General features: G+C 37.1%; 1 protein-coding gene across 8 annotated transcripts in view; it reads right to left on the bottom strand.

Annotated features, from left to right (window-relative positions):
* Positions 1-27,250, bottom strand: part of PCCA (propionyl-CoA carboxylase subunit alpha) — a 416,711-nt gene that overhangs the window by 330,064 nt on the left and 59,397 nt on the right. For all 8 annotated transcript variants that reach the window (XR_011528233.1, XM_070579174.1, XM_070579175.1 and 5 more), the window contains exon 5: positions 329-442. Coding sequence is in view for 6 of the 8 variants with exons in the window: in XM_070579174.1 (XP_070435275.1) it covers positions 329-442 (114 nt within the window). In the remaining 2 variants the exon portion in view is untranslated. The remainder of the gene's footprint in view (positions 1-328; positions 443-27,250) is intronic.

Here is a 27,250-nt window from a genome sequence, read left to right as displayed (position 1 = left end):
TTTTTAATGCTCTTATTACACTGAAAGGGTTAAAACTCAAAACTAATTGGGACTTCTTTTTTTCTAGCAAATTTGGAAATGAACTGAAACTGCTCCCTGGTGTGAAAGCTGAATCCAGCAGCCACCTGCAGGATCAGCGACCAACACTGCCAGATGCTACAAAGCCTTTGATTTCCAGTAGCGAATTCGGCCACATTTAATTCACGTGACATGAACTAACTGCAACAGCATTTTCAATCATTCTTTCTTATTTTTTAAAAATACAAATGCTAGCTTTCTGCTCACTACATATGAAACAGCTGCAAGAGATAGATTCATTCAGACTCACAGCTTGGGCCCCGGTTTTCTTAATGGCTTCCATGATGGCATCCATGTTGAGGTAGCTTTTACTGGTGGGAGCTGGGCCAACACAGACAGCCTCATCCGCCATTTTCACATGAACCTGAAGAGACAAATCTCTACATTAACAGATGTTCCCAGCAAAAAAAACTACCATCATCTGTAAATCTACACAAAATTGCAAATCTGATTGTTTCACATATCATTTATTTACATAGCCAGTTCTCTTTTTGAATATGCACTAAAAAATAACAATGTAACATATAAGCTCAGGTACTATATTAATCATGATTCCATTGATTACCAGCCTAACGCAATGTCTAACCAAATAATTTCCATAACACTCCCTATCAATTTGATTAAATAAAATCACAGCAAACAACTTTAGCCACCTATTCAGCTACACATAAATCTTATACCAAAACTACCCTGTTACATGTAGTCAGAGTAGCCCAATATTATAAAAAGCACTCATGCCCAGTTCTAAGCAAGCTCCCCAGGAAGTGGGGATAATTAGAGAGACTGAATGAAGGGATGCAGTGAGTGTCCCTGCACAGCATCAGGTCAGCACCAGGCACAAATTAAAGCCCAGGACTAAAGAGTTCAATACCACTACATATGAACCAGAAAATCTTGAGAATCATTTAAATATTCTCACGTTTGATCCTCTACCATTTATCCCTAAAAGAACTGATATGCGCATTAAGTTCTAAATATACTCAAAATTCAGGAATAAACATAAGTTCCATTTTTAAGACTACTCACTCTAGAATGTTTTAAACATCTCTTTGCTTAATAGAAGCTAGGCGTTCAATACTGAAAAGAGTAAGTTGTTCACTTCTAAAAGAAATTTATTCCTTTAAAATGAAGGGATTCATATATTTTTGAAATGACTTTTCCTAACAGTTTTCCAGGTTAAGGAACGCTCAATCAGGTTAAATTTATCTTACAAGGCAGATATGAAAACTGGAGCACATACATATACCCAGACATTTACGAGCCCCCGTCCCGACTAAGGGGGCAAATCCTTTTGAGCATTGCTAAGTCACATTCTTCAGCTGTGAAGTAACTTTTTAAGAAGCACTTTGTTTTAAATGAGATCTACAAAAAAAAGTCATCTTTTAGAAAGCTCAGAGTCCTCTTCATCAATTCAATACATATTTTCCAATTAAGTAAAAAAATATGTATTGAAAGGTAAAAATGCCTACCCAACAGATTTACAGATAATTATCTTAATATAAAATACTCAAATATATACACTGTAATTTCTCTAATAATATCCACTTCAAGGAAAGGCAGCCATGCTCACAAAGGGATCCTAAATATCCCCATGTTCAAAGCAAGGCTGTCCTTGTGGTTGCTGTTCAGCCTCAAGTTGCTCTTCTTCCGTCAGACCAGAATATCCCCTCCTCCACTTCTCTCTACCCAGTTAAGATCCTATTATTAGCAATTTTGTTGCTGTAACTGAGGCTGTGGCTTTTCTCTATAAAAAAGAAATTGAACACTGAACAATCTCTTAAAAAGAATGCATTAGCCAGGTGGGGATAAAGTCTTTAAACTTAAATCTGCATTTATTCTGTATATTTTATTTCCCTCTAGATACTATCTATTATTAAAGATGCACATAAAGTTTCACTTCTACTACTAGGTCTTTCCCAAGTACTTCAGCTTCCAATAAATCTCCTCTAATCTGAACTCCAATAGTACTTAAGTGCAAATTTTGGCATTTAATCACATACTGCCCAGCAATGTCATTTAAACCGCTTTACAGATGATGTCTGTTAAAATTTATACACCTTCTTCCACCAGATCATAAGGTCCTGCAAAGCAGAGGTTGTGTCTTAAATTTCTTTTTGTTTTTTCCTAATCTCCCCCACCACAGTGTTATGTGCTAAAAGCTTCTTAACTCATAGATATACTTGGATGGCAATTTATTTAACAACTTTCATTGTTAAGCAGTTTCTTTGAGGTAAAAGTCTAACTACACCAAGTTAAATCTTCTCCACCTTAGTAATACATATGGGAACTCAGGGTTGAATGAGGGGGAAAGAAATTAAAAGATATGCACATGAATACATATGTGTATGTTTATATGTCCAAAATTTCTATAATAAACATGCATCCAAAAGCAAAAAAGGGGCCAGGCCTGGTGGCCTAGTGATTAAGTTCGGCACTCTCTGCTTTGGCAGCCGGGGTTCAGATCCTGGGAACAGACCTACGCCACTCGTCTGTCAGTGGCCATGCTGTGGGGGCAGCTCACATACAAAAAGAGGAAGACTGGCAACAGATGTTAGATCAGGGCAAATCCTCCTCAGCAAAAAAAAAAAAAATAAAGTAAAAGTAAAAGAGGAGGGGAATCCTAATAGTATTTTTAGTTATTTACTTTCAGTCTTTTCTCTAAATACACTTCAGTAGACATAATGCATATATAATTTTGCATCCTTTTGTTTTTTAACTAACATCATAAGAGACATTTTTCCTATGTTATCACAAACTCTTTGTAAACATGCTGAGACTCTAGCTCAGAGCCTAACATATTTTAGCAGATGATTAATATTGTCCAAATAAACATTTAAGTAAACTATACAACAAAAGTAGGTCAAGATTGCTTATGGACTTTACAAAGAAAGGCAAAACACATGGTGTTTCTAACGGGTTGGTTGGCTTCTTTTCTTCTATTCCTCAGAAACCTTACTTTAGGGTAGAAAAGTATACTAGCACCTCACCAAGTCCACCATCTAGCCTAAGGTCAGTACTAGCAAAAATGCTGGGCAAAGCTCTTTGAAAGAAAAATCTAGAATTTTCCACTGCCTTAGTTCTAAGGAGATACCTATGAGTCAACAGGGAAAGAACAGTTCAAAAAACTTTAGAAATTAAGTTTCAATTTTTCTGTTACTATTGTACTAAACGTTGGAGGTGATTTCTTTGCGTTAATAATACAAAACTCTACTCAAGCAGCGCTCTCCCAAAGAATGACCTATCATTGACTACAGTGACAAGGTGCATTTATGTTTCAAAAGTTTCAGCATCTTGAAAACCAAATTCCTTTTTATATACTTCAACAGTAAAAGGAAAATATAACAATCGAGGAAAGTTTAAACTGAGGTAAACTAATCAATTAACTAGGATATTGCTACCTACAAGTTTCAAAAAGAAAAAAGACTTTAAGTACTAATACTAAGTAAAGCAGTCTTCATAAACTTTTCCAATAGAAAAGTTTCCCATAGAGGTTTTTAAAGATTATTACTTTCCTCCTCAATGATTTAGTTTTATATTTTGAAATTTTTTCCTCTTTAAATAGAGGAAAATTACTTATATCAGCCTATTATTTTCCAAAGAATGATCTAGCAGAACAAAGGGTGTGTTTTACAACTTTTAGAACTAAAAAAAAAAGAAAGAAAGAAAATTCATCTTCCTTATTGACATTTTAAAAGTGAATTTAAACACTTGGATAAAGGTAGGTTAAAAATTGTGCCAGACACAAAAGGTGAAGTGGTGCACCTACAACAGGACTGACAAACAATAATGTACAACTAAAATTTCACAAGGTTATAAACTATCATAATCTCAATAAAGTAAAAAGAAAAATAAAGCGCCAGAATTTTAAATTTTTGAGTTAGTAGAAAATTTCATATTAGTCCATTAGATGCCTACAATATGCTAAAAAGATAGTCTGCTTCGTTCTTATCCTTATGAAATATGTTGCACCTTAGTGTTAAAAAGCAGGCTAGACCAGATCTGAGTGAAATGTTTTCAATACCTTCTAAACTAGTACAGACTGAGAAAGACAGGGAAGACAAGCAGCTTTGAGGATATTTTCTCATGCTTGGAGATTTTTTTTGAAACCCATCACTCCACAAGAACTGCAGTCACGTGGACATGATTTACCATGATCATGAATACCTGAGTTTTCCCTGTGATAGCCTTCAAGGCAAATGGGTAGAACACTATGAGAACAATATAGCATAGATTAGATGTGCTCCTGGCCTGAGAACAGCAATACAACCTGGCGAGACAGTATCCACCAAATCTAACACTATCAACAAACAAAACTTACCCTTGAAAGACTGAAGAGTTAAAGAAAGGAAGCCAACTGCATCAATCTTTATTTTGAAGAACCAGGAAAAAGAAAAATCGTTTTCAAACAACCAGATAAAATCCTATTTCTAAGAGAGAGAAAAAAAAAAAAGAACTCTTCTCTCTATTTTATACAAAGTGTCTAAAGAGACTTACACAAATGTCAACAGACTAGCATTCTGGCACATCCTTTCTAGAAAGGCAATTTGATCCCTTGAAAATAATGATTTCTTTTTAAGTCAGTAAATATTACATTCTCTTTTATTCCATTTTGTAAACTACATGTGTAGTACCATGACACATTTATTCATGATTATTTTTGGATGGCAGAATTAATGACTTTACTATTTTTCTTCTGTTAAAATTTATATAATTTTCAAAGTAGGTTTCACTGCAGCACTATTCACAACAGCGAAGAGGTGGAAACAACCTAAATGTCCATCAACAGATGAATGGATAAAGAAAGTGTGGTATATACATGCAATGGAATACTATTCAGCCTTTAAAAGGAAGGAAATTCTGCAATAAGTAACAACATGGATGGACCTTGAGGACATTATGCTAACTGAAACAAGCTGGACACAGAAAGACAAATACTGCACAATTCCACTTATGTGAGGGATCACAAAATCAAAGACTGGAATGGTGGGTACCAGAGGATAGGGAAAGAAGAAATAAAGAGTTATCAATCAAGAGGTATAAAGTTTCAGTTAAATAAGATAAATAGGGACTACAGATCTGCTATACAACACTGTACCTACAGTCAACAATAATGTATTGTACCCTTAAAACTCATTAAGAGGATAGAGCTTATGTTGAGTGATCTTACCACAATAAAATTTTTAAAAAAGAAAAGAAAAAATGAACCAACTCAAGCAATTTCATTATACACAACTCTTAAGTTCTTTTTTTTTTATTTTTTTGAGGAAGACTAGCCCTGAGTTAACATCTGCCAATAATCCTCCTCTTTTTGCTGAGGAAGGCTGGCCCTGAGCTAACATCCGTGCCCATCTTCCTCCACCTTATATGTGGGACGCCTACCACAGCACGGCTTTTGCCAAGCGGTGCCATGTCCATACCCGGGATGGGAACCAGTGAATCCCGGGCCGCCGAAGTGGAACATGCGCACTTAACCACTGCGCCACCGGGCCGGCCCTTAAGTTCTTTTTAGAGATGATGGTGGACACCAAAGAAGTTTAAGATGGGTGAGAGTTAGCTACTCCCTTACCTCATCTAGCTAAAAAGTGATAATAAAAGCAACACTCAGTCCAAATCCCATCACACATACAGACATTTATGAAGCAAACATTTCTCAGCTAGACAGCTAAAAAACAGTTCATACAACCTGTTCCACAGGCTGCATAAAGTCTTAGTTCTTGTCTGATAACCACCCTGCATGAAAAGGTCAATCACAAGAGGCATAATAATATTTCAAAGGCAAGATTCTGATATTCTTAGAGCTTTTAGAAGGCAACTGGAAATCTTCCTCTCCAATGGCTGGATAGCAAAAATAAGAAATTCAAGTATAAGGCACCATCCCTAAAGGTAAATGCCTCGCTTGATTCATATATCTTGTTTATGCAAGGGTAAAAGGTCTCCGATATATTTTAGCCAATCCAAATATCTTCAATAGCACTCATTTGACTAATAAGCATCCATTTCCACTATCCACACTGTTAAATATTAAACCACTAATTTCACCAATGAAAACCCATTTACTTTAAGAATCTGGTCTTCAGCCAGCCTTGATGGCCTAATGGTTAAAGTTCAGCGCTTATCACTTTGGCAGCCCAGATCTGCTTCCAAGTCATGGAACCAAATCACCTGTCAGTTGCCATGCTGTGGTGGTGGCTCACATAGAAGAACTACAATGACTTACAAATAGCATATACAACCACGTGCTGGGGCTTTGAGGGACAAAAAGAAAAAGAATCTGATCTTGACTAAGTTATGGAAAGATGTAAATGCTTTTGAAACATCCCTAGAGAGTCAATTTCCAATAAGAGGAACTGACCAGACGTATAGTACAGGTTAAATTAACACATGGGTTTATGTCTCACTGTTCTGAAGGAGTTTGAAATAAATTACAGACATCATAGTGGCAGATCACTATTGTGCCCAAAACTTTCATTCACCTGCTCCCATTGCACATGACTACCCAGCTAAGAGACCAGATTTATCAGGTTCTCTTATCTCAATGAGTAAGTTTGAGTCATGGGGATCAGAAAGTGAAATGCACAACTTCCAAATCATCTACAACTTAAACAAAAGCATATTTCTCTGAATTTTAGCTGTGTTCTTTCCCTTGCTCTGCAACACAGATGTTGCAGCAACCAAATTCAACTATGCAGACTAAAGCAACTCCCTAGGACAGGGGATAGCAAACTACAGTGAGAGCTAAATCCAGTCCAATGTCTTTTTTGTAAATAAAGTTTTATTGGAACACAGCTACACCTATTCATCTACTTACAGCCTATGGCTTCTTTTGCGTTATAATGGCAGGATTGAGAAGTTGGGACAGAGATTGTATGGTCCACAAAACCGAAAATACTTACTAGCTGGGTCTTTACATGAAGTTTGCCCACTCATGCCCTAAACCAGCAACAAACTCATGCAACAAACCAGCAAGAACCAGAGCCCCTGGATATCCTTTGAAATAGACTGGCCTCCCTTACCTAAAATGACCAGATGTTATGTGAGAGAACATTTGAAAGTCACCCTATTTAAACCACTGTATTTTTAATATCAATATTTATTACTTGTAATAAGATCTCTAATATAATCACCACCACAAACACCAACTCAATTCTTATTAATCAGATTAGTGAAATGAAAGTAGTAACTTCAATAGAACACGGCCATGTCAATTTTACAGTTTATGAGAGCCAGAAAGGGAAATAACTGGTAGTTACATATTTTTGGCAGAGGTAGTTCACCATGGGGCCTGAGCACCCCAAAAATACTTGCTGAACGTTCCAAACAACAAAGTCTAAACCACAGGGAAGTGAATAAGACAAGCAACCTCGGTGAGACTGATAAAGAACTACTTCCTTCTGGAGGAGGAAGCACTGCCTTATTTGCCACTTGCTACAAAAGGTACCGGATTCTTGGCTCTAGTCGGCAAAAATTTTTCATGAGTCTTTTGCATTTCTGCACATCAAGTGAGCATGGCACTGACTGCCTTTTGTTTGAAACTATATTTGCTAAAGTTTATATAGCCAACAGCCCTACAAGAGGAGGATAGTGTCTTACACTGAAGCAAAGGGCAGGGAGGCTAACAGCCAATTACAAAAGATTCATTATGCAGGCAGAACCCTAAGCTCTGGGTTCCTCCACTATAATGCAAACCACTGTGTATGCAGGTATCATTTGACCCTTTTCATATCACCTTGTGGGAACCTTTTCATATCACCTTGTGGGAACTGGCACTTTGGGAACTACGGCAAAAATGCTGATACTCTGATCATTACTATGGCTGTGAGTAATAAACTGTCCTTCATCTCTGACCCAGCAGTCTCATATCTTCTACCACCATCCACGATATTGTGAGAGGCTAACTTGCTAGCTTGCAAATACAGTAAAGCCTCAGACCCTTCACAATTCTTGACAGCCCTGTGTTCCTTAGCTATGACACAACTCACTGTATTTGTTGCTGCTAATAAGACTGATCACATCTCCAAGTGGGACTCATGAACAAGCGAATGATGCTACCATACTGACACTCCTACTATTTGCTGTGTTGAGAGCAGTAAACTGTCTTGCTCTGATTGATGAAGTCTTGTGTACTTCTGGCATCGATGGAATTGTGGCAAATTTAATCCTTGCCATCCTCTATGACGTGGGGTACTTCCTTGATTTACAACCATTTTAGTTATTTTTGTTTGCTTATTTGCGTTTGGTTTATGGGCAGGGGAGAGAAGAAAATAAGAATAAATTCCATAACTTACAATGTTAAAAAGGAAAGGTATTGATACTTCTCACAGCAGATGCTGCAGAAGGACTCACTAAATGACCATTTCAACACTCCTTTCTAGCTAGCTTTGCTCTATCTTCTATCAAGAGCAAAAAGCAAAAAAGAACATTTCCTAGACTCACTTGCAGCTAGGGTGCATATATGTGACTTCAGTTCCACCAATCAGGCATACCTAAAGAAGTGAGAGTACTGTGAGGCAGTACCCCTGCAGGCAGATTACATCTCACGACAAGCATGAAAGTAAAGGTGTTAGTTCTTCTAGGACAACTCTATAAGCACTTCTGGGTCTATCCCAGAACATCACAACTGTCAAGAATGGTCAGTAGTGGAAATGGGTTCGTTCTATGACAGACTGGATTGTCTGTCATCTTCTGGCCCTCCTGGAGATTCTGTGAGCTACCTTATATGCATTAGAACTGGGGTCAGCAAACTCTTTCAGTAAAGGACTATACAGTAAATATTACAGGTTTTGTAGAGCATAGTCTCTATCAGAACTACTCAACTGTGCCTTTGTAGCACAAAAACAATGACAGACAGGGGCCAGCCCGGTGGAGCAGCACTTAAGTTCGCAAATTCTACTTCAGTGGCCCCAGGTTCGCCAGTTCAGATCCCAGACATGGGCCTACACACCGCCTGTCAAGCCATGCTATGGCAGGCGTCCCACGTATAAAGTAGAGGAAAATGGGCATGGATGTTAGCTCAGAGCCAGTCTTCCTCAACAAAAAAAGGAGGATTGGTGGCAGATGTTAGCTCATGGCTAATATTCCTCAAAACAAAAACCAAACAGCCATAGACAACACAAAACCAAATGGGCATGGCTGTATTTCAATAAAGATTTATAAAAACATGCAGTGAGCAGATTTAACCCACGGTCCATAGTTTTCCAACCCCTGCCTTAGAAATGCTTTTCAGTCCAAATTAATACGTCACTCAGAACTTGCCAGGGATAAAGTGGCACATTCAAAAACCTTTAACTGAAAATAACAAAGACATGAGAAGGGTTAAAGGAATCAACAAAGGATGGCAAGGTTTCTGAGGACTAGCAACAGTGGGAAGCCATTACTGCCCCAGTCCTGAAGGGGTTCAGAGTGGGAAGAACATAACTAGAGCTGGGGAACATGGGCAGTCCAACAGTGTTTACAACCCTAGAAGAATGTGGCCACTGTCAGAACCGCAGCAAGGCAGGAAGCAGAGATGGGACAAATAGCCAACCAGAGGCAAAGGGCAAGGAAGCTCAAGTGATATACTCCATAGATGTCAGTCTCCTGGAGACTGATCCATAAAAGAAAAAATCTGATAAATTGGAGTTCATCAAAGTTAAAAACTTTTGCTCTTCAAAAGATACCATTGGGGGCTGGCCCCGTGGCCAAGTGGTTAAGTTCCTGCCCTCCACTGCAGGCAGCCCAGTGTTTCATTGCTTCAAATCCTGGGCGCGGACATGGCACTGCTCATCAAACCATGCTGAGGAAGCATCCCACATGCCACAACTAGAAGGAGTCACAACGAAGAATATACAACTATGTACTGGGGGGCTTTGGGGAGAAAAAGGAAAAAAATAAAAAAATCTTTGAAAAAACAATAATCAAGCCAAAAATACACATTAAAAAAAAAAAAAGATACCATTAATCACAATGCAATACCACTTCCCACCCTCTAGGATGGCTATACTCAAAAAGACACATAATAACAAACATTGGCAAGTACAAGAGGAAATTTGTACCCTCACGTGCTACTAGTAGGAATGTAAAATGGTGTAGCTGGTTTGGAAAATAGTCTGGCAGTACCTAAAAGGTTAAGTATAGTTACCAAAGGACCCGGCAACTCCACTCCTAGGTATAATACCAAGAGAAATGATAATATATGTCCACACAAAGACATGCGCACAAATGTTCATAACAGCATTATTCACAGTAATCAAAAACTGGAAGCAACCCAAATGTCCAGCAACTGGTGAATGGATAAACAAAATGCATTATATGCATATAACACAATAGTACTCAGCCAAAAAACAAAAAAGAACACACTGATAACATGCAACAATATAAATGAATCTCAAAAACATTATGCTAACTGAAAGAAGCCGGACATAAAAGACCAAATATTATATAATTCCATTTATTTGAAATTTCTAGAAAATGCAGAACTATAGACAGAAAGCAGATCAGTGGATACCTAAGTGGAAATGGGAATAAGGAGTGACTGCAAATGGACATGAGGGATCTTTTTGGGTTACGGCAATGTTCTAAAACTGGACAGTGGTGAGGGTTGCACAACTCTAAAGATTTACTACAACTCACTGAACAATACACTTAAAATTGGTAAATTTTATGACATGCAAATTATACCTCAATAAAGCCATTAAATAAAAATCAGGAAATTTCATATAAAAAAAATTTAAATCCGCTCTGCTATGTGAGACACTCCTGGCACATAGCACAGTGCTATATGTTATAAATGTTTGATTAATAACTCTAACCAATAAAGAGAAAGTTAGAATTCAGCTGACAAAGAAGATTTCTTAGATAGAAGCCATCTGGGAAGAGCATTCTAGCAGTAAAAATAGCCTACCAAATGCTTAGAGGCTTGAAGGAAACTAGACAATGGGAAAGGAGCAGAAAGTACCAAAACAGAGGGAGCAGTCATCAGTGCCACGTGCTACAGACAGACCAGATAAGACGACAATTCAGAGTAGCTGCAGGATCTGCCGAATCAGATCTCTGGTGACTTTGGGGACCAATTTAGTAGAGTAACATAAATAGAAGCCAGACTAGCCTGGGTTGAAGAGCAAACACAAAGAAAAGAAAGAAAAAGTGCAGACTAGTCTTTTATGTGGCTTAACTGTAATGCTAGGGAACGCAAGGATATTTTACTTTGCTTTCTCTGTAACTGTTGGGAAAGCCCAGTACACACACAAGGTATTCAATAAAACTTTCAGATTGCAGATTGATAGAACTTTTCAGAGAGAGCATCCCCCACTCAGAGAAATCCCTAACAGATGTGAGCACGTGTGCCTAGGTTCACAAACCTGACCAGAATTCCCTAAGATGGAAACAGTACCACTATCTGCAGCCAAACTTATGGCCATGAAGACACAAGACAAGCTAGAAAAAGATCCTCTAACATCTACAGAGCGTCAATGATAAAGTTCTGGAAGTGGATGGTGGTAATGGTTACACAACACTGTAAACATACCTAATGCCACTGAATTGTAGAATTACATATTAACAAAGTGGTAAATTTTATGTTATGCATATTTTGCAATTTTAAAAAACTATACAGATTCATCACAATTTCTAGTCTATCAGTGACAAGCAATTGTGAAAGAACACATAGAGCTTAGTTATACAGTAAAAAATATATAAATAGTACCACATGAGAAAAACTGTAACAAAGGAGAAAAAAGGAAAACAAAAAGAACAAGAAAATACCAATAATGAGAGTGTGGGCTTAGCTCTGGCTTGTAATCATTTTCCACTCACTAAAGAAAAGCTATCACACATGCATTCAAGATTCTAACAATCAAGACAAATACAGATATATCAAATTTCTAAATACAGATTTCTGAAAAAATGGCAGAGTAAAATTCTAGGAGTAGGATTAAAATATAATCTCCATTGTAATCAGTGTATTAAAAGAATGTTTCTAAACCACATGAATAGCTAAATGTCAGTTCTAATAATTTAAGTATAGATAGCCACCAAAGGTCATGAGATGTCAAAAAACAGGGAGCAGTTTTATCTTGCAGGACACAGTTGGCAATGTCTAGAGACAGTTTTGATTGTCACAACTGTGGGTTGGGGGCATGCTACTGTTGTCTAGTGAGCAGGAAGTCAGGGATGCCTCAAAACATCCTACAATGCACAGGACAACCACTTACAACAAAGAATTACCCAATCCAATAATGCCACTGTTGAGAACCCCTGGTTTACGCTTTTATATAATGTAAGTAACTATAAAAATATAAAATATTTTTACTGTGGAATTTTTTAAACAATAGTATTATTATACTGTATGTGTCACTGTACAAGTTCTTTTTCAATCTTTAACATGTCTCAGAGATGTTCTGTCAATATGTAGAGATTTGCTTCATTCTTTTTAACCATTAAAGAATTCTAAGATACAGCTTTACCAGTTTACCAACCATTCCCCTTGCTGATGGTCACTTAGTGTGGAGGAACCACCCGGCTGGAGGATCATAATGAGGCTCCCTCACCAGACATGCTGTCAATTGCCCCAGTTGTCCTTTCCTGCCCCTGGATCTCTTTCTTCTGGGGCTGCTTCCACGCTTGCAGCCATCCCCTCTGTCCATTTTAGCCTGGGGTTTCCTACTGAATGCTCCCATCTGCCACCTATCTTGCAGAAAGTCCCCATCATTTCCAGGACCACAGTCCCCCTCTGTTTTCCATAAAAATTCTGGTTTGTTATTTTTCTTTTGGTTTTTTTCTTTTTAAGTGTTTCTCTTCCCTGAAAATTTGAGACAGGAAGAGGAAGTCTGACTCATCCCACTGGTCTGAATTAGAAGCCAGGATTTTTTTAAATTTTGTATTTCTTACCACAGGAAATATAGAATACATGTCTCTATTTTAATTTAAAAATCAAAAATTGTGAACAATAATAGAGTTTTCTAAAATGAAAGTTTTCTAAAATTAAAACTTATTTTTAAGATTGCCATGAAAAATATCAACAAATCCTTACTGAGAATCTAATCTGGTATAAAAATGGGTAAGTGAAAATGATCATATAGTGTCTAAGTTATTACACCCACAAATGTAACTTGGTTATAGGTAACACACGTCACCATTCCTCTATTCATATATCTTAATGATTGGTATCTTTCTCATAGTATCCATTCTACCATACATCAAGGCATTCCTAGGAACTCCAAAACCTGGCTTTCTAACCTAGATTCCATTTTGCAAATTATCCAATATTGATGCCGTGTTCATAAGAGACATAAAACCCTTAACTTACATTCTATGATTGGTTAGTTTCTCACCAAGAGGTTCAAATGAATATTAAAAATAGCAAAATCAACCACCCAAATGTTCCTCTCTCCGGAAAATTTGTCATACTCTACAGTTAGCTCCCTTACATGAAGCAGCAACCATCAAAAGCAGTCAAGGAGCTCAAGCAATTTTATCACAGTCATTCTCAATGAGCTGAAGAAATTCTTCTATACCAGTGGACAGGATCAGTACTTTGAAGGAGCTCTAAACACAATTTTGATTTCTCCCTATTCCAAGCCTAATAATTAACCTCAAGAGTTATAGATCCAAAGTGATTGTGCCATTCATCAAATTCACCTGCAGCTCGATGACAGGGCCCATCTATCAGGAAGAGAATGAAAGCTGAGAAGTGCTTCTTTGGGGACTTAGTCTAGAGAGCCTACGGAAACTACACTCAGATAAACAGGGCAAGGGTATCAGGACTGAGACAAAGAAAGGTCTATTACCTTCCACCTTCCTTGGAATTGAAGCACCATGTAAGGTGGAGAATAAGACCCAAGAAAGGAGGAAAACACATAAATGTGTCAGGGGAGATGAAGTTACCTGCTAAGCTGGAGCATGACCCAGCTCCTCTGGTACTGCCTCTTAACAGGGAGCTAGGGCAGGGGTAAACATCATCAGATAAACGCCCAAACATATGTAACTTCAGTGTACCTACCAGCTGCAAAGAAGTACTAGGACACAAACTCTAGTCTGTAGGAAGGCTCACCTTCTCAGAGATTTCAGGATGAACTAGTTCGTTACTTCTGGAAATAGATTTGTGACAGGATGTACTATAAAGGCAGAGTAAAAAGGTAACCAACCTGGCAGGAGCAATGGGTGAGGAAAAAAATAAATGGTTTAATAAGGCTACAAGCTACTTGTCTTTTATTTCAAAATCTAACTTTTCTCCAAATCCAAATGTCTGGCTAGCTTAGGAAAGAATACTTGGGGCAGCTGTCAGCATGCCTCTTTTGTATGAAAGAGTAAATAAACGTATTCAAATTAAAAGGAATACCTGGACAACACAAGATAGAAAAATCTTGCGGCAGGTGGCTCTCTGGACAGAAAGAACTAAAGAAAAAGCTGCCCCACCAAAAGAAAAACTGTGCATAATAAAAAGACCAGGAAAATTAATATCCGAGTACTATTTGAAAAAAATTAAAATAATAAAACATTTTCCCCAAGAACATTAGTTATTAATTCCATCTATACAGTACCGGTCTCTCCTTTCTATTCCCTTTTCTGATTATTTATTCTATGTCCCACCTACCATATCCCTTTAGGATTAAATAAACCCTGAACGCTTCCCTCTCCCTTCCCTGACTCATTCCCACATTCATCACAGGTCCTCTGCTATAGCAGAGTAGAAAGAGATGATAAATCACAGTCCTCTCCCCTCCAGAAGTTCAGTCCAGTACAAAAGATAGACTTCTATACCATCTGCAATCAAAAGTAATAAATAAGAGCATATCTAAGTAGCTAATACAGAAAATGGTTTCATGAAGAATCACTTATTGAAGTATAATGGATTTCTAATAAACGGAAAAAAGTGAGAAGAGAACTACCAACAGAGAAAGAGCACATTCAAAACTGGAAATGCGAAAGGGCCCAGCCTATTTAAAAATCTGTGAAATGGTCTGGAATCAAGGTGTATAAGGAAGCACTGATGGGAAAGGATGACAGAAGAGAATTCTGGAAAGACTAGAAGGAAAATCAGCTTGAAGGAATCTTCCATGCCATAGTAAACAGTTTGTGCTTTAACTGAGAAGTCAGTGGCTCTCAATGTTTATCTCCTATAAAAAGAAAAGAATGTTCATGTGAGGAATGCTATACTTCATCATAAACAGAAGCTTACTTAGGTTGCTGCAGTTGGGCCATTCCAAGCTATTAGCTATAAAACACTCTTCTTTCTGTCCCTCGAATCTCAGATGACGCTTAACAAGCAGTGCTGTCAACAATGAAAACCTCTTTTCTTTTCCTCTAATGTTATCTAACCAAACTTTTTTCCATAATGTGGAATATATAGCATAATATACAGGATACAAATACCCATTCAGCTACATCAAATTCCTTTCCACACTTGTTTTTAAGCGACTTTCAAGAAATACCACTGGTCATTCTAATTCCAGGCAAAATGGAAGAAGCGTATTCCATTCTGTCTGTCCCACTGAATGCAGCTATGAAATCTGAACAGAAAACATGAATCAACTATTTATGAACTCGGAAAACTAAATAGTAGCAGGCAGATCGAGGAAGAAGAGAATTCAAATTACTATAAACCAGTGATGAGTTTTAGCTTTCCTTTCCTCCATGATCCTCCTGCCTGATCAACAAAGTCCGATACCCACAGCAGGCACTGGGGTGCTGATAGATCTCCAGAAGCCCTATTCTTCTGAATCAAGAAGCAGAAAAGGGAGCTCCTAATACTTAGAACACGACAGACATCTCCCAGAGGTTTGTCTGGGTTGTTTTTTAACTCCACTCTTTTGTGCTCCAGCCTCCACACAATTCTTTGGCTACAGCAGCAGTGGCAGAAATGGGAGCCTGCAGGAGCCAAAATAGTCAGAGAAGGAAACTTCTCCAATCACTGAAACCTGATTGTCCCAAGAGGATAGGTAAATTCCCACTGCTTTTTTCGTTTGTGACATAAAAATAAATATATATTTGGTCTCTGCCCCCAGTTCCTACATAGAGCTCCTAAAACCCTTGCTATTTCCTGATAGACAGGAATGCTAGGAGCATCTTTTGTTCTAATATCTGGTCTTTGACCCCAGTTCCTGACCACCCTTGGAATCTCTAGAGTGATAAGAGTGTCCTTTTGTATGCTAATGACATGAGGGGCTGGAGGGCCCTAGATAGCTTCAGGATGGGAGCTGGTCACCAGAATAATCAAGACTGATTAGAGGGTTGCTACTTTCAGCCCCATCCCCCAAATTTAAAAGAGAGGAGAGGGATTAGAGATTTGAGTTAATCATCAATGGCCAACGATTTAATGGAAACTCCATAAAAACCCTAACCAATGGGGTTCAGAGAGCTTCTGTGTTGGTGAACACATCCACGTGCCAGAATGGTGGCATACCTTAACTCCATGAGACAGGAGCTCCTGTGCTTAGGACCCTTCCAGACCTTGCCTTATGTACCTTTTCATCTAGGTTCACTTGTATCCTTTATAATATCACTTATGATAAACCAGTAAACATTAAGTAAAGTGTTTAACTGAGTTCTGTGAGCCATTATATCAAATTATTTAACCTGAGGAGGGGATTGTGGGAACCTCCAATTTACAGCCAGTGGGTGAAAAGTATAGGCGACAAATTAGGACTTGTGACCAGCATCTGAAGTGGGGACAGTCTTAGCTAACTCCAGGTAGTCAGTGTTAGAATTTAATTAAGTTGTAGGATGACCCTCAGCTAGTGTTCAGAGAATTGGAGAACTGGTTGTTGATATGAGGAAAAACCCCAGATATTTGGTGTCAGAAGCATTGTGAGTAAAGAAACAATTTTCTCTGAGTCTCTCTTTGTACTCTCAACACCTCGCTATGAACACGGAAGTGTGCAGCAGTGGAAGGTAACTAAAATCCCAGCTTTCTAAATGAGAGGAGTGAAGAGAGAGGGCCTAAGTAACAAGAAAGTGGAGATAACAGAGAGGGAGAAGCTAGTATGAAAAAGCGACCTAATAAAGTTGTTTATGAACTCCTGGGCTCATCCCCAGGTTGAGCATGGGTAGATATGATCCTAATAAGCAAACCAAAGAATTTAAAAACTGAACTAACAGAGAGACCACAGACCTCAGACTGACGGGTTGGTGGTACATATGTGAAACAGATGTGAATAGCATTACAAAGACCCACAGTCCACAGGAAAAAAAAAAGAACATGCATTCTGAAGTCAAGCAAGTCAAGTGCTGCTGAAACAAAAATATCAACATTCTCCAAAGAATTTAAACAAGATTCACAGTCTCATAATACTCAAAATATCCAAAATACAATCCAAAATTACTTGGCATACCAAGAACCAGGTAAATCTCAACTCTCATAAGAAAAGATAATCAACAGACACCAAGGCCAACATGACAAAACTGTTAAAATTATATGACGAAGACTTTAAGGAAGCTATTATAAAAATACTCCAACAAGCAATTGTGAACACTCTCGAAACAAATGAAAAACTACAAAATATTAGAAAAAAATGGAACTTGTAAAAAGGAACACATGGACATTTCAGAACTGAAATATACAATAACCAGAATTTTTTTAAAACAATGAATGGGCTCAATAGTAGAGGAAAGAATCAATAAAAAACATAGATCAACAGACATTGTATAATCTGAGTCAGAAAGAAAAAAAACGGAAAAAATTAACAGAGCTTCAGGGAACTATGGAACAATGATAAAAGGTCTAACACACATTTTATTAGGGAACAAGGAGAAAAAGAAAAATAGCACGGTGCTAAGACAATATTTGGGGGCTGGCCTGGTGGTGCAGCAGTTAAGTTTGCATGTTCTGCTTCAGTAGCCCAGAGTTCGCTGGTTTGGATCCCGGGTGCAGGCATGGCACCACTTGGCAAGCCATGCTGTGGTAGGCATCCCACATACAAATTAGAGGAAGATGGGCATGGATGGTAGCTCAGGGCCAGTCTTCCTCAACAAAAAGAGGAGGATTGGCAGCAGGTAGCTTAGGGCTAATCTTCCCCCCCCCACAAAAAAAAGAAAGAAAAAATAAAATATTTGAAGAAATATTGGCTGAAAACTCCCTAAATTTGTGAAAGACATAAACTTACAGAGTCAAGAAGCTCAATGAATCTGAAATAGAATAAAAAGAAACCATGACCAAACACATTTAATCAAGCTGTTGAAAACTAAAGAAAAAGAAAAAAGCCCTGAAAGCAAAAAAAGAAAAACTGTAAGGGACTAACTACTGTATTCAACTGACATTTATACACTACTCCATCCCACAATAGAAAATGACACAGTCTTTTCAAGTCCACATGCAAGAGTCACCAAGATAGACCATACCTGCATCACGAAACAAACTTTAACACACTGAAAATAAAAAGAACATATAAAATGTTCTCTGACCCTAAAGAAATTAAACTGGAAATCAGTAACAGAAAAATCTCCAAACACTTGGAAATTACACAATTATAAATAACCCATAGATAAAAGAGGAAAATTAGAAAATATTTTGAACTAAACAAAAATAAAAATACAGAATATCTAACTTTGTTAGATGCACCTAAAGCAGTGCTTACAAGGAAAATTATAGCATTAAATGTTATATAAGAAGATACACCTCAAATCAATAATCCAAGCTCCCACCTTAACAAACTAGAAGAAGAAGAGCAAAATAAACTGTGAGCAAGTAGCAGGAAGAAAATAATAAAGAGTAGATATCAATGAAACTGAAAACAGGAAAACAATAAAGAAAAATCAAACGAAAAGCTGGTTCTTCAAAAATATGAATTAAATTGATAAGCTTTGAGCCAGACCAACAAAGGAAAAAAAAGACACAAGTTATTATCAATATTGGAAACAAAAGAGGGGTTATTGCTACAGACTACAAAGACATTAAAAGGATAATAAAGAAATTCCAAGAACAACTCCATGCATATAAATTGGAAAACTTAGATGAAATAAACCAATTCTTCAAAAGCAACAAAGTAACAAACATCCAACATGAAACAGATAACCTGAATACTTCTATAGCTATTAAAGAAATTGAATTCATATCTTAAAATCTTCTGAAGAAGCAATCTCCAGGCCCAGCTGGATTCACTGGAGAATTCTACCAAACATGTAAAGAAGAAATAAAACCAATTCTATACACTCTCATCCAGAAAAGAGAAGAGAAAGAACATTGCAGTTCATTTTATAAGCCAGCATTATCCTAGTACCGAAAACAATACACAAAAAGAAAACTGTAGACCAATATCTCTCATAACAATAACGAAAAAAATTCTTAACAAAAAATTAAGAAATATAAACCAGAAATATATAGAAAATAATAATTTACCACAACCAAGCAGGGTTTACCCTGAAAATGCAAGGTTAGTTCAATATTAAAAAATCACTTAATATAAAATATATTACAGTACAGATACACACATAATCATATCAATTGATTCAGAAAAAGTATTCATGATAAAAGCTCCTGGCAAACTAGGAGTAAACAGAACCTTCCTCAACCTGATAAAGGGCATCTACAAAAAACCTGGAACTAACACCATACTTAATGCTGAATGACTAAATGCTTTTCCACTAGATTGGAAAAAAGACAAGAATGTGCACTATCGCTACTCCCATTCCAAATCATACTGGAGTTCCTACCCAGTGCAATAAGGAAAAAAATAAATATAAGATGCACACAGGTCATAAAAGAAGAAATAAAACTGCTCCTATTCACACATAGCACAATTGTCTACATCAAAAATCCAAAAGGATCTACCAAAAAACTCCTAGAACAAATGAGTTTAGCAAGATCACATGATACAAGGTCAACATACAAACATTAATCATACTTCTACCATTAGCAATGTACACTGGGAATCCAAATTTTTAAAACAATACATCTTAAGAACCTCAAAACAACTGAAACACTTAGGTACAAAATTTAACAATACATGTATGACCTGCATGCTGAAAACTACAAAATGCTGATGAAAGAAATCAAAGACCTAAATAAATTAAGAGACCAATCATGTTCATGGATAGGAAGCCTCATCATAGTAAAGGTGTCAATTCTCCCCCAAGATGATCTAGCTTTGACACAATTCCAAACAAAATCCCAGCAGGACTTTTAGTAAATATAAACAAGCTGATTCTAAAATTTATATAGAAAGGCATGGAAACTAGAATAGCTGAAACAATTCTGGATAAAAAAGAAGAAAGTTGGAGGAATCCAATTATACTACTGACTATAAGACTACAGTAATCACAACAATGTAGTACTGGCAAATGGACAGACTTATAGACAAGAGACTAGAAAAGAGAGTCCAGAAATAGACCCACACAAATATCTTCAATTGATTTTTTACATAGGTGCAAAAATACAACAGGGCAACAACAGTTCTTTCAACAAATGATTTTGGACAATTCAACATCTACATGCAAAGCAAAACAAAATAAAATCTCAACTAAGACTTCAAGTCTTATGTAAAAAATAACTCAAATGGATCTTGTATCTAAATGTAATAGGCAAATCTAAAAACTTTTAGAACAAAATCTTCATGACCCGGAATTAGGCAGAGTTCTTAGACATGACACTAAAAACAAAATCCATGGAAGAAAAAAAATTGATAAATTGACTTTATCAAAATTAAAAACTTCTGATCAGCAATAGACACTGTAAGGGGATAAAAAGGCAAGCTACCAACTGGAAGAAAATACTTGCAAATCATGTATCCAACAAAGGACTTGTATCCAGAATATATAAAGACCACTCTAAACTCAACAGCAGGAAAATAAAAAGCCCAATTAAAAAATGGGTGAAACTTGAACAAAGACTTCACTGAAAAGGATATAGGGATGGCAAATAAAAACATAAAAAGATGTTCAACACCTTAGCTACTGGGGAAGTACAAATTAAAACTACAATGAAATACCACTACACACTTATTAGAATGGTTAAAAATAAAAATACTAACAATACTAACTGCTGGAGGATGCCAAACCACTACAACTCTCACATATTACCGGTAGGAATGCAATATGTACAGCAACTCTGGAAAACTTTGGCAGTTTTTTACTAAGTTAAATATATACTTACTATATGACTCAGCAATCTCACTCCTAGCTATGCATCTAAGAGAAAGAAAAACTTATATTCAAACAAAAATCTATATACAAATGTTTATAGCAGCTCTATTCATAATTCTCAAAAACCTGAAACAACTCAAATGCCCTTCAATGGGTAAATGGATATACAAACTGTATATCAGTACAATGCAATACTACTCAATAATTTTAAAAAGGGATAAACTAGTGATACACACAACAATTTGGATGAATCACAAAAGCATTATGCTGAGTGAAAGCAGCTAGTCTCAAAAATGAAAGTAGGGCCATCTCTACAGAGCCCATGGACATGACAGGCATAATAAGGGAATAGTAGAAACAACTCTTTGCCAACAAATTTCATAACCTAGATGAAACGGACATAGCTGCCAAAACTCACACCAGAAGAAACAGACAATATGAATAGGCCTTGTCTATTAAACAAACTTAATCAATAATTAATAACCTTCTAAAACAGAAAGCACCAGGCCCACATGAGTTGACTGGTGAGTTCTACCAAACATTTAAGAAAGAAATTATACCAACTCTCTACAACCTCTTTCAGAGGACAGAAGCAGAGAGAATACTTTCTAACTCATTCTATGAGGCCAGCATTACCCTAATACCAAAACCAGGCAAAGACAGTACAAGAAAAGAAAAGTACAGACCATTTTCTCTCATAAATACAGATGCAAAAATCTTCAACAAAATTATTAGCAAACTGAATCCAAAAATGTATAAAAAAGAACGATACACCACAACCAAGTGGGATTTATTCCAGGCATGCAAGGCTGGTTCAACATTTGAAAATCAATTAATGTAATCTATCACATCAATGGGATAAAAAAGAAAAATCACATGATAATAACAATAGATGCAGAAAAACCATTTGATAAAATCCAACACACATTCATGATAAAAACTCTCAGTAAACTAGAAATACAGGAGGCTTTTTCAACTTGATAAAGACTACCTACAAAAAAACCTAGAGTTAACATCATACTTATGGTGAAAAACTCAAAACTTTCCCATTAAGATCAGGAACAAGGCAAGAATATCTCCTCTTACCACTGCTTTCAACATCATACTGACCCACACATCTATGGACAGCTAATTTTCAAAAAGGGAGCCAAAAATATACAATGGAGAAAGGAAAGTCTCTTCAATAAATGGTGATGGGAAAACTGGACAGCCACATGCAAAAGAATGAAAGTAGACCATCCCCTTACACCATACACAAAAGTTAACTCAAAATGAATTAAAGAGTTGAATGTAAGATCTGAAACCGTAAAACTTCTAGAAGAAAACATAGGCAGTACACTCTTCCACACCAATCTTAGCAGCATATTTTCAAGTACCATGTCTGACCAGGCAAGGGAAACAAAAGAAAAAAATAAACAAATGAGACTACATCAGTCTAAAAAGCTTCAGCACAGCAAAGGAAACCATCAACAAAATGAAAAGACAACCTAACAATTAGGAGAAGATATTTGCAAACTATATATCTGATAAGGGGCTAATATCCAAAATATATAAAGAACTCATACATCTCTACTACAAAAAACTAACAACCCAATTAAAAAATGGGCAAATGGGGGTCGGCCCGGTGGCGCAGTAGTTAAGTTCGCACATTCTGCTTCAGTGGCCCAGGATTCACCAGTTCAGATCCCAGGTGTGGACATGGCACCATTTGGCAAGCCATGCTGTGGTAGGCGTCCCACACATAAAGTAGAGGAAGATGGGCATGGATGTTAGCTCAGGGCCAGTCTTCCTCAGCAAAAAGAGGAGGATTGGCAGCAGATGTTAGCTCACGGCTAATCTTCCTCAAAAACAAAAACAAACCAAAAAAAACGGCAAAGGACCTGAACAGACATTTTTCCAAAGAAGGTATACAGATGGCTAAGAGGCAGACGAAAAGATGTTCAACATCACTAATTATAAGGAAACTCAAATCAAAACTAAAATGAGACATCACCTCACACACATCAGAATGGTTATAATTAATAAGACAAGAAATAAGAAGTGTTGGAGAGGATATGGAGAAAAGGGAACTTTCATACGCTGCCTATGGGAGTGCAAACTGTTGCAGCCACTATGGAAAACAGTATGGAGATTCCTCAAAAAAATTAAGAGTAGAACTATATATGATCCAACTATTCCACTGCTGGGTATTTATCCAAAAAACATGAAAACATGAACGTGTAAAGATACACGCACCCCTATGTTCACTGCAGCATTATTCACAATAGCCAATACTTAGAAGCAACCTAGGTGCCCATCAAGGGGTCAACAGATAAAGAAGATGTGCTATGTATATATATATATATCTACAATGGCGTACTGCTCAGCCATAAAAAAGATGAAATCTTGTCATTTGCAACAACATGGGTGGACCTGGAGGGTATTATGCTAAGCAAAGTAAGTCAGAGGGAGAAAGTCAAATACCGTAAGTTCTCACTCATAAATAGAAGATAAAAAACAACAACAAACATAGAGACAGAGATTGGAATGGTGGTTACCAGAGGGGAAGGGAGGAGGGAGGAGGCTGAAAGGGGTAATTAGGCACCTGTGTGTGGTGATGGATTGTAATTAGTCTTTGGGTGGTGAAAACGATGTAATCTACACAGCAATCAGAATATAATGATGTACACCTGAAATTTATATAATGTTATAAACCATTGTTACTGCAACAAAAAAACAAAAACAAAACACATCATACTGGAAGTCCCAACCAATGCAATGGGACAAGACAAGGAAATAAAAGGTATACAGATTGGGAAGGAAGATATAAAACTCTCTTTGTTTACAGATGACATGATCTTCTATGTAGAAAATCCAAAAGAATCATCCAAAAAAAAAAAAAACTCCTGGATCTAACAGCAAGGTTGCAAGATACAAGATTAATATATAAAAGTCAAAATGTTTTCCTATATACCAACGATGAGCAAGTGGAATGTGAAATTTAACACACATAACATTTACGTTAGCACCCAAAAGAAAGAAATACTTAGGGATAAATCTAACAAAATATATATAAGATCTATCTGAAGAAAACTATAAAACTGTGATGAATGAAATCAAAGAACTAAATAAATGGAGGGATATTCCATGTTCATGAATAGGACGACTTAATATTGTTAAGATGTCAGTCCTTCCCAACTTGATCTATAGATTCAATGCAATCAAAATCCCACCAAGTTTCTGGATATCAACAAACTTACTCTAAAGTTTATATGGAGAGGCAAAAGACCCACAACAGCCAACACGCTACTGAAGAAGAACAAGAGAGTTGGAGGACTAACACTACTTGAAGTCAAGACTCACTATAAAACTGCAGTAAGCAAGACAGTGTGGTATTGGTAAAAGACTAGACAAATAGGTCAACGCGACAGAATTGAGGACCCCCATAAATACAGGCAACTGATCTTTGACAAAGGAGCAAAGGCAATACAATGGAACAAAAATAGCCTTTTCAACAAATGGGACTAGAAGAACTGGACATCCACATGCAAAAAAAAAATTAATCTAGACAGACTTTATACCCTTTACAAAAATTAGCTCAAAATGGACCACAGACCTAATACAAAATGTAAAACACAAAACTATAAAACTCCCAGAAGATAACAAAGGAGAAAACCTAGATGACCTTAGGTATGGCAATGACTTTTCAGATACAACACCAAAGGCACAATCCACGAAAGAAAGAATTGATAAGCTGAACTTTATTAAAATTAAAAACTTCTGCTCTACAAAAGGCAGTGCCGAGATAATTAGAAGACAAGCCACAGACTAGGAGAAAACACATGCAAAAGACACATATGATAAAGGACTATTATCCGAAATATACAAGGAACTCTTAAACTCACCAATAAGAAAACAAACAACTCGATTAAAAACTGGGCCAAAGACCTTAACAGACACTTCACCAAAGAAGACATACAGATGGCAAATAAGTATATGAAAAGGTGCTCCACACCCCATGTCATCAGGGAAATGCAAATTAAAAATTAAAACACCAATGAGATACCACTACACACCTATTAGAATGGCCAAAATCCAGAACACTAACAATACCAAAAGCTGGCAAGAATGTGGAGCAACAGGAACTCACATTCATTGCTGCTGGGAATGCAAAATGGTACAGCCACTTTGGAAGATAGTTTGGCGAACTGTTACAAAACTAAACATGCTCTTACCATATAATCCAGCGATCATGCTCCCACATCCACACAGAAACCTGCACACAGATGTTTATAGCAGCTTTATTCATAATTGCCAAAAGCAAAAGAGATGTCCTTCAGTAAGTGAGTGGATAAACTGTGGTAATACAGACAATGGAATCATTATTAAGCACTAAAAAGAAAGGAGCTATCAAACCATAATAAGACATAGAAGAATCTTAAATGTATATTACTAAATGAAAGAAGCCAATCTGAAAAGGCTACATAGTATGTGATTCCAATTATACCACATTCTGGAAAAAGCAAAACTATGAAGACAGAAAAAAGACCAGTGTTTGTTAGGAGTTACGGGGTGAATAGGGATGAACACACAGAGTGCAGAGAATTTTTAGGGCAGTGAAAATATTCTCTATAATACTATAATGATGAATTAAGGTCATTACGTATTAGTCCAAACTCACAGAATGTACAACACCAAGAGTAAACCCTAACGTAAACTATGGACTTTCGGCTTTGGGTAATTATAATGTGTCGATGTAGCTCCATCGATTTTAACAAATGCACCACTCTGATGGTGGACGTTGATAGTGGGGAAGGCTATGCACGCGTGGAGCCAAGCGATATATGGGAAATCTCTGTACCTTCCTCTCAATTTTGCTGTGAACCTACAATTGGCCTAAATATATAATTTATATATAGATTTAGAAAAAATAAACTCCCAAAAGTGATAGGTGGAAACATTTCTAATCAAGAGGAAAAATTATATGAAACCCTTCACAAATAGGTTTGTGTCATTTTGAAACTGTTCTCCCCTATGTAGAGCATCCCAGCTAAGTGTCATCAGTGTAGCCTGGGGATCTATAATACTTAATTGGAATAGTTTGCTGAAGTTACTTTTGCCATATTTAATCATAAATTCCCTTTTACTAGAATATTTTAATACCCATTTGGGGAATACATTATAGACTTGGAAACTAAACTAATACATGATTAATTCACAAGAAGAGTTGGAAGACACTAAACACTTAGTTGCTTACAAAATAAGACATTTAAAAATACTATTTCTATCAGTTTTACCTGGATTTAACAGTCTCCCACGTAGAAAGACAGGTTCGTGCCTTTTGTCCCAAAGTCTACAAATCGTCCATTGGACAGACCACACTCCATCCCCTTTATCTAGACAGTGCTTTGCAATAAACATATTGAATACATGCATAAATGAAGGCAGCAACAATAGATTTATATCTGATGTATTTATCTGAATTGGAGCCTGTCTTCCTTAGGATAGGCTCCAGCTCAAATGAATATATCAGATATAAATCCACTACTGCCATCTTCCTTCTTCAGCCAGCCTTATCTTCCTCAAGATGCCAAATGAACTCCCTTTGCTACTCCAACTGCAATTGCAGTTGCCATTGTGATCACTGAAGTACCAGCAGCAAGTAGCAAGAGAAGCTGTCCCAAGAAGGGTCAATGCACTGCCTATAGCTGGAGGTGGAGAGCTAGCAAATGAGTGCCTAGACAAACTGAGCAGTCCTGATTCACAGGTTAGGTTCCAATGTACTGGATTGACTCAGGGCCTTTGCACATGCTGTTCCATCTGCCTAGCTGACAGCCTAGCTAATAGCTGACTCTCAACTATCAGGTCTCAGCTTATATCTTCTTCCTCAGAGAGAATTTCCCTGACCATCCTATTAATGAAGAGTCTCCCATTACTCTCTCTCAGCAACTGGTTTGTTTCCTTCATACCACTCACCAGAATTTCTAATTATTTATTTGTATGTTTTCTTATTTTACATCCGTCTCTACCACTGGACTGTGTAAGTGCCATGACAGCGAAAATCATGTCGCTCCTGTTCTAATTCCAGCAACTAGCATAGCATCTAGCCCACAACAGGCACTAATAAACACCCAGCCTTCAA

Source organism: Equus przewalskii, chromosome 16 (genome assembly GCF_037783145.1).
Source record: "Equus przewalskii isolate Varuska chromosome 16, EquPr2, whole genome shotgun sequence".
NCBI classification, from domain to species: Eukaryota; Metazoa; Chordata; class Mammalia; order Perissodactyla; family Equidae; genus Equus; species Equus przewalskii.
The sequence above is the reverse complement of the archived record's forward strand: the minus strand, read 5'-3'. Positions and strand labels throughout refer to the sequence as shown.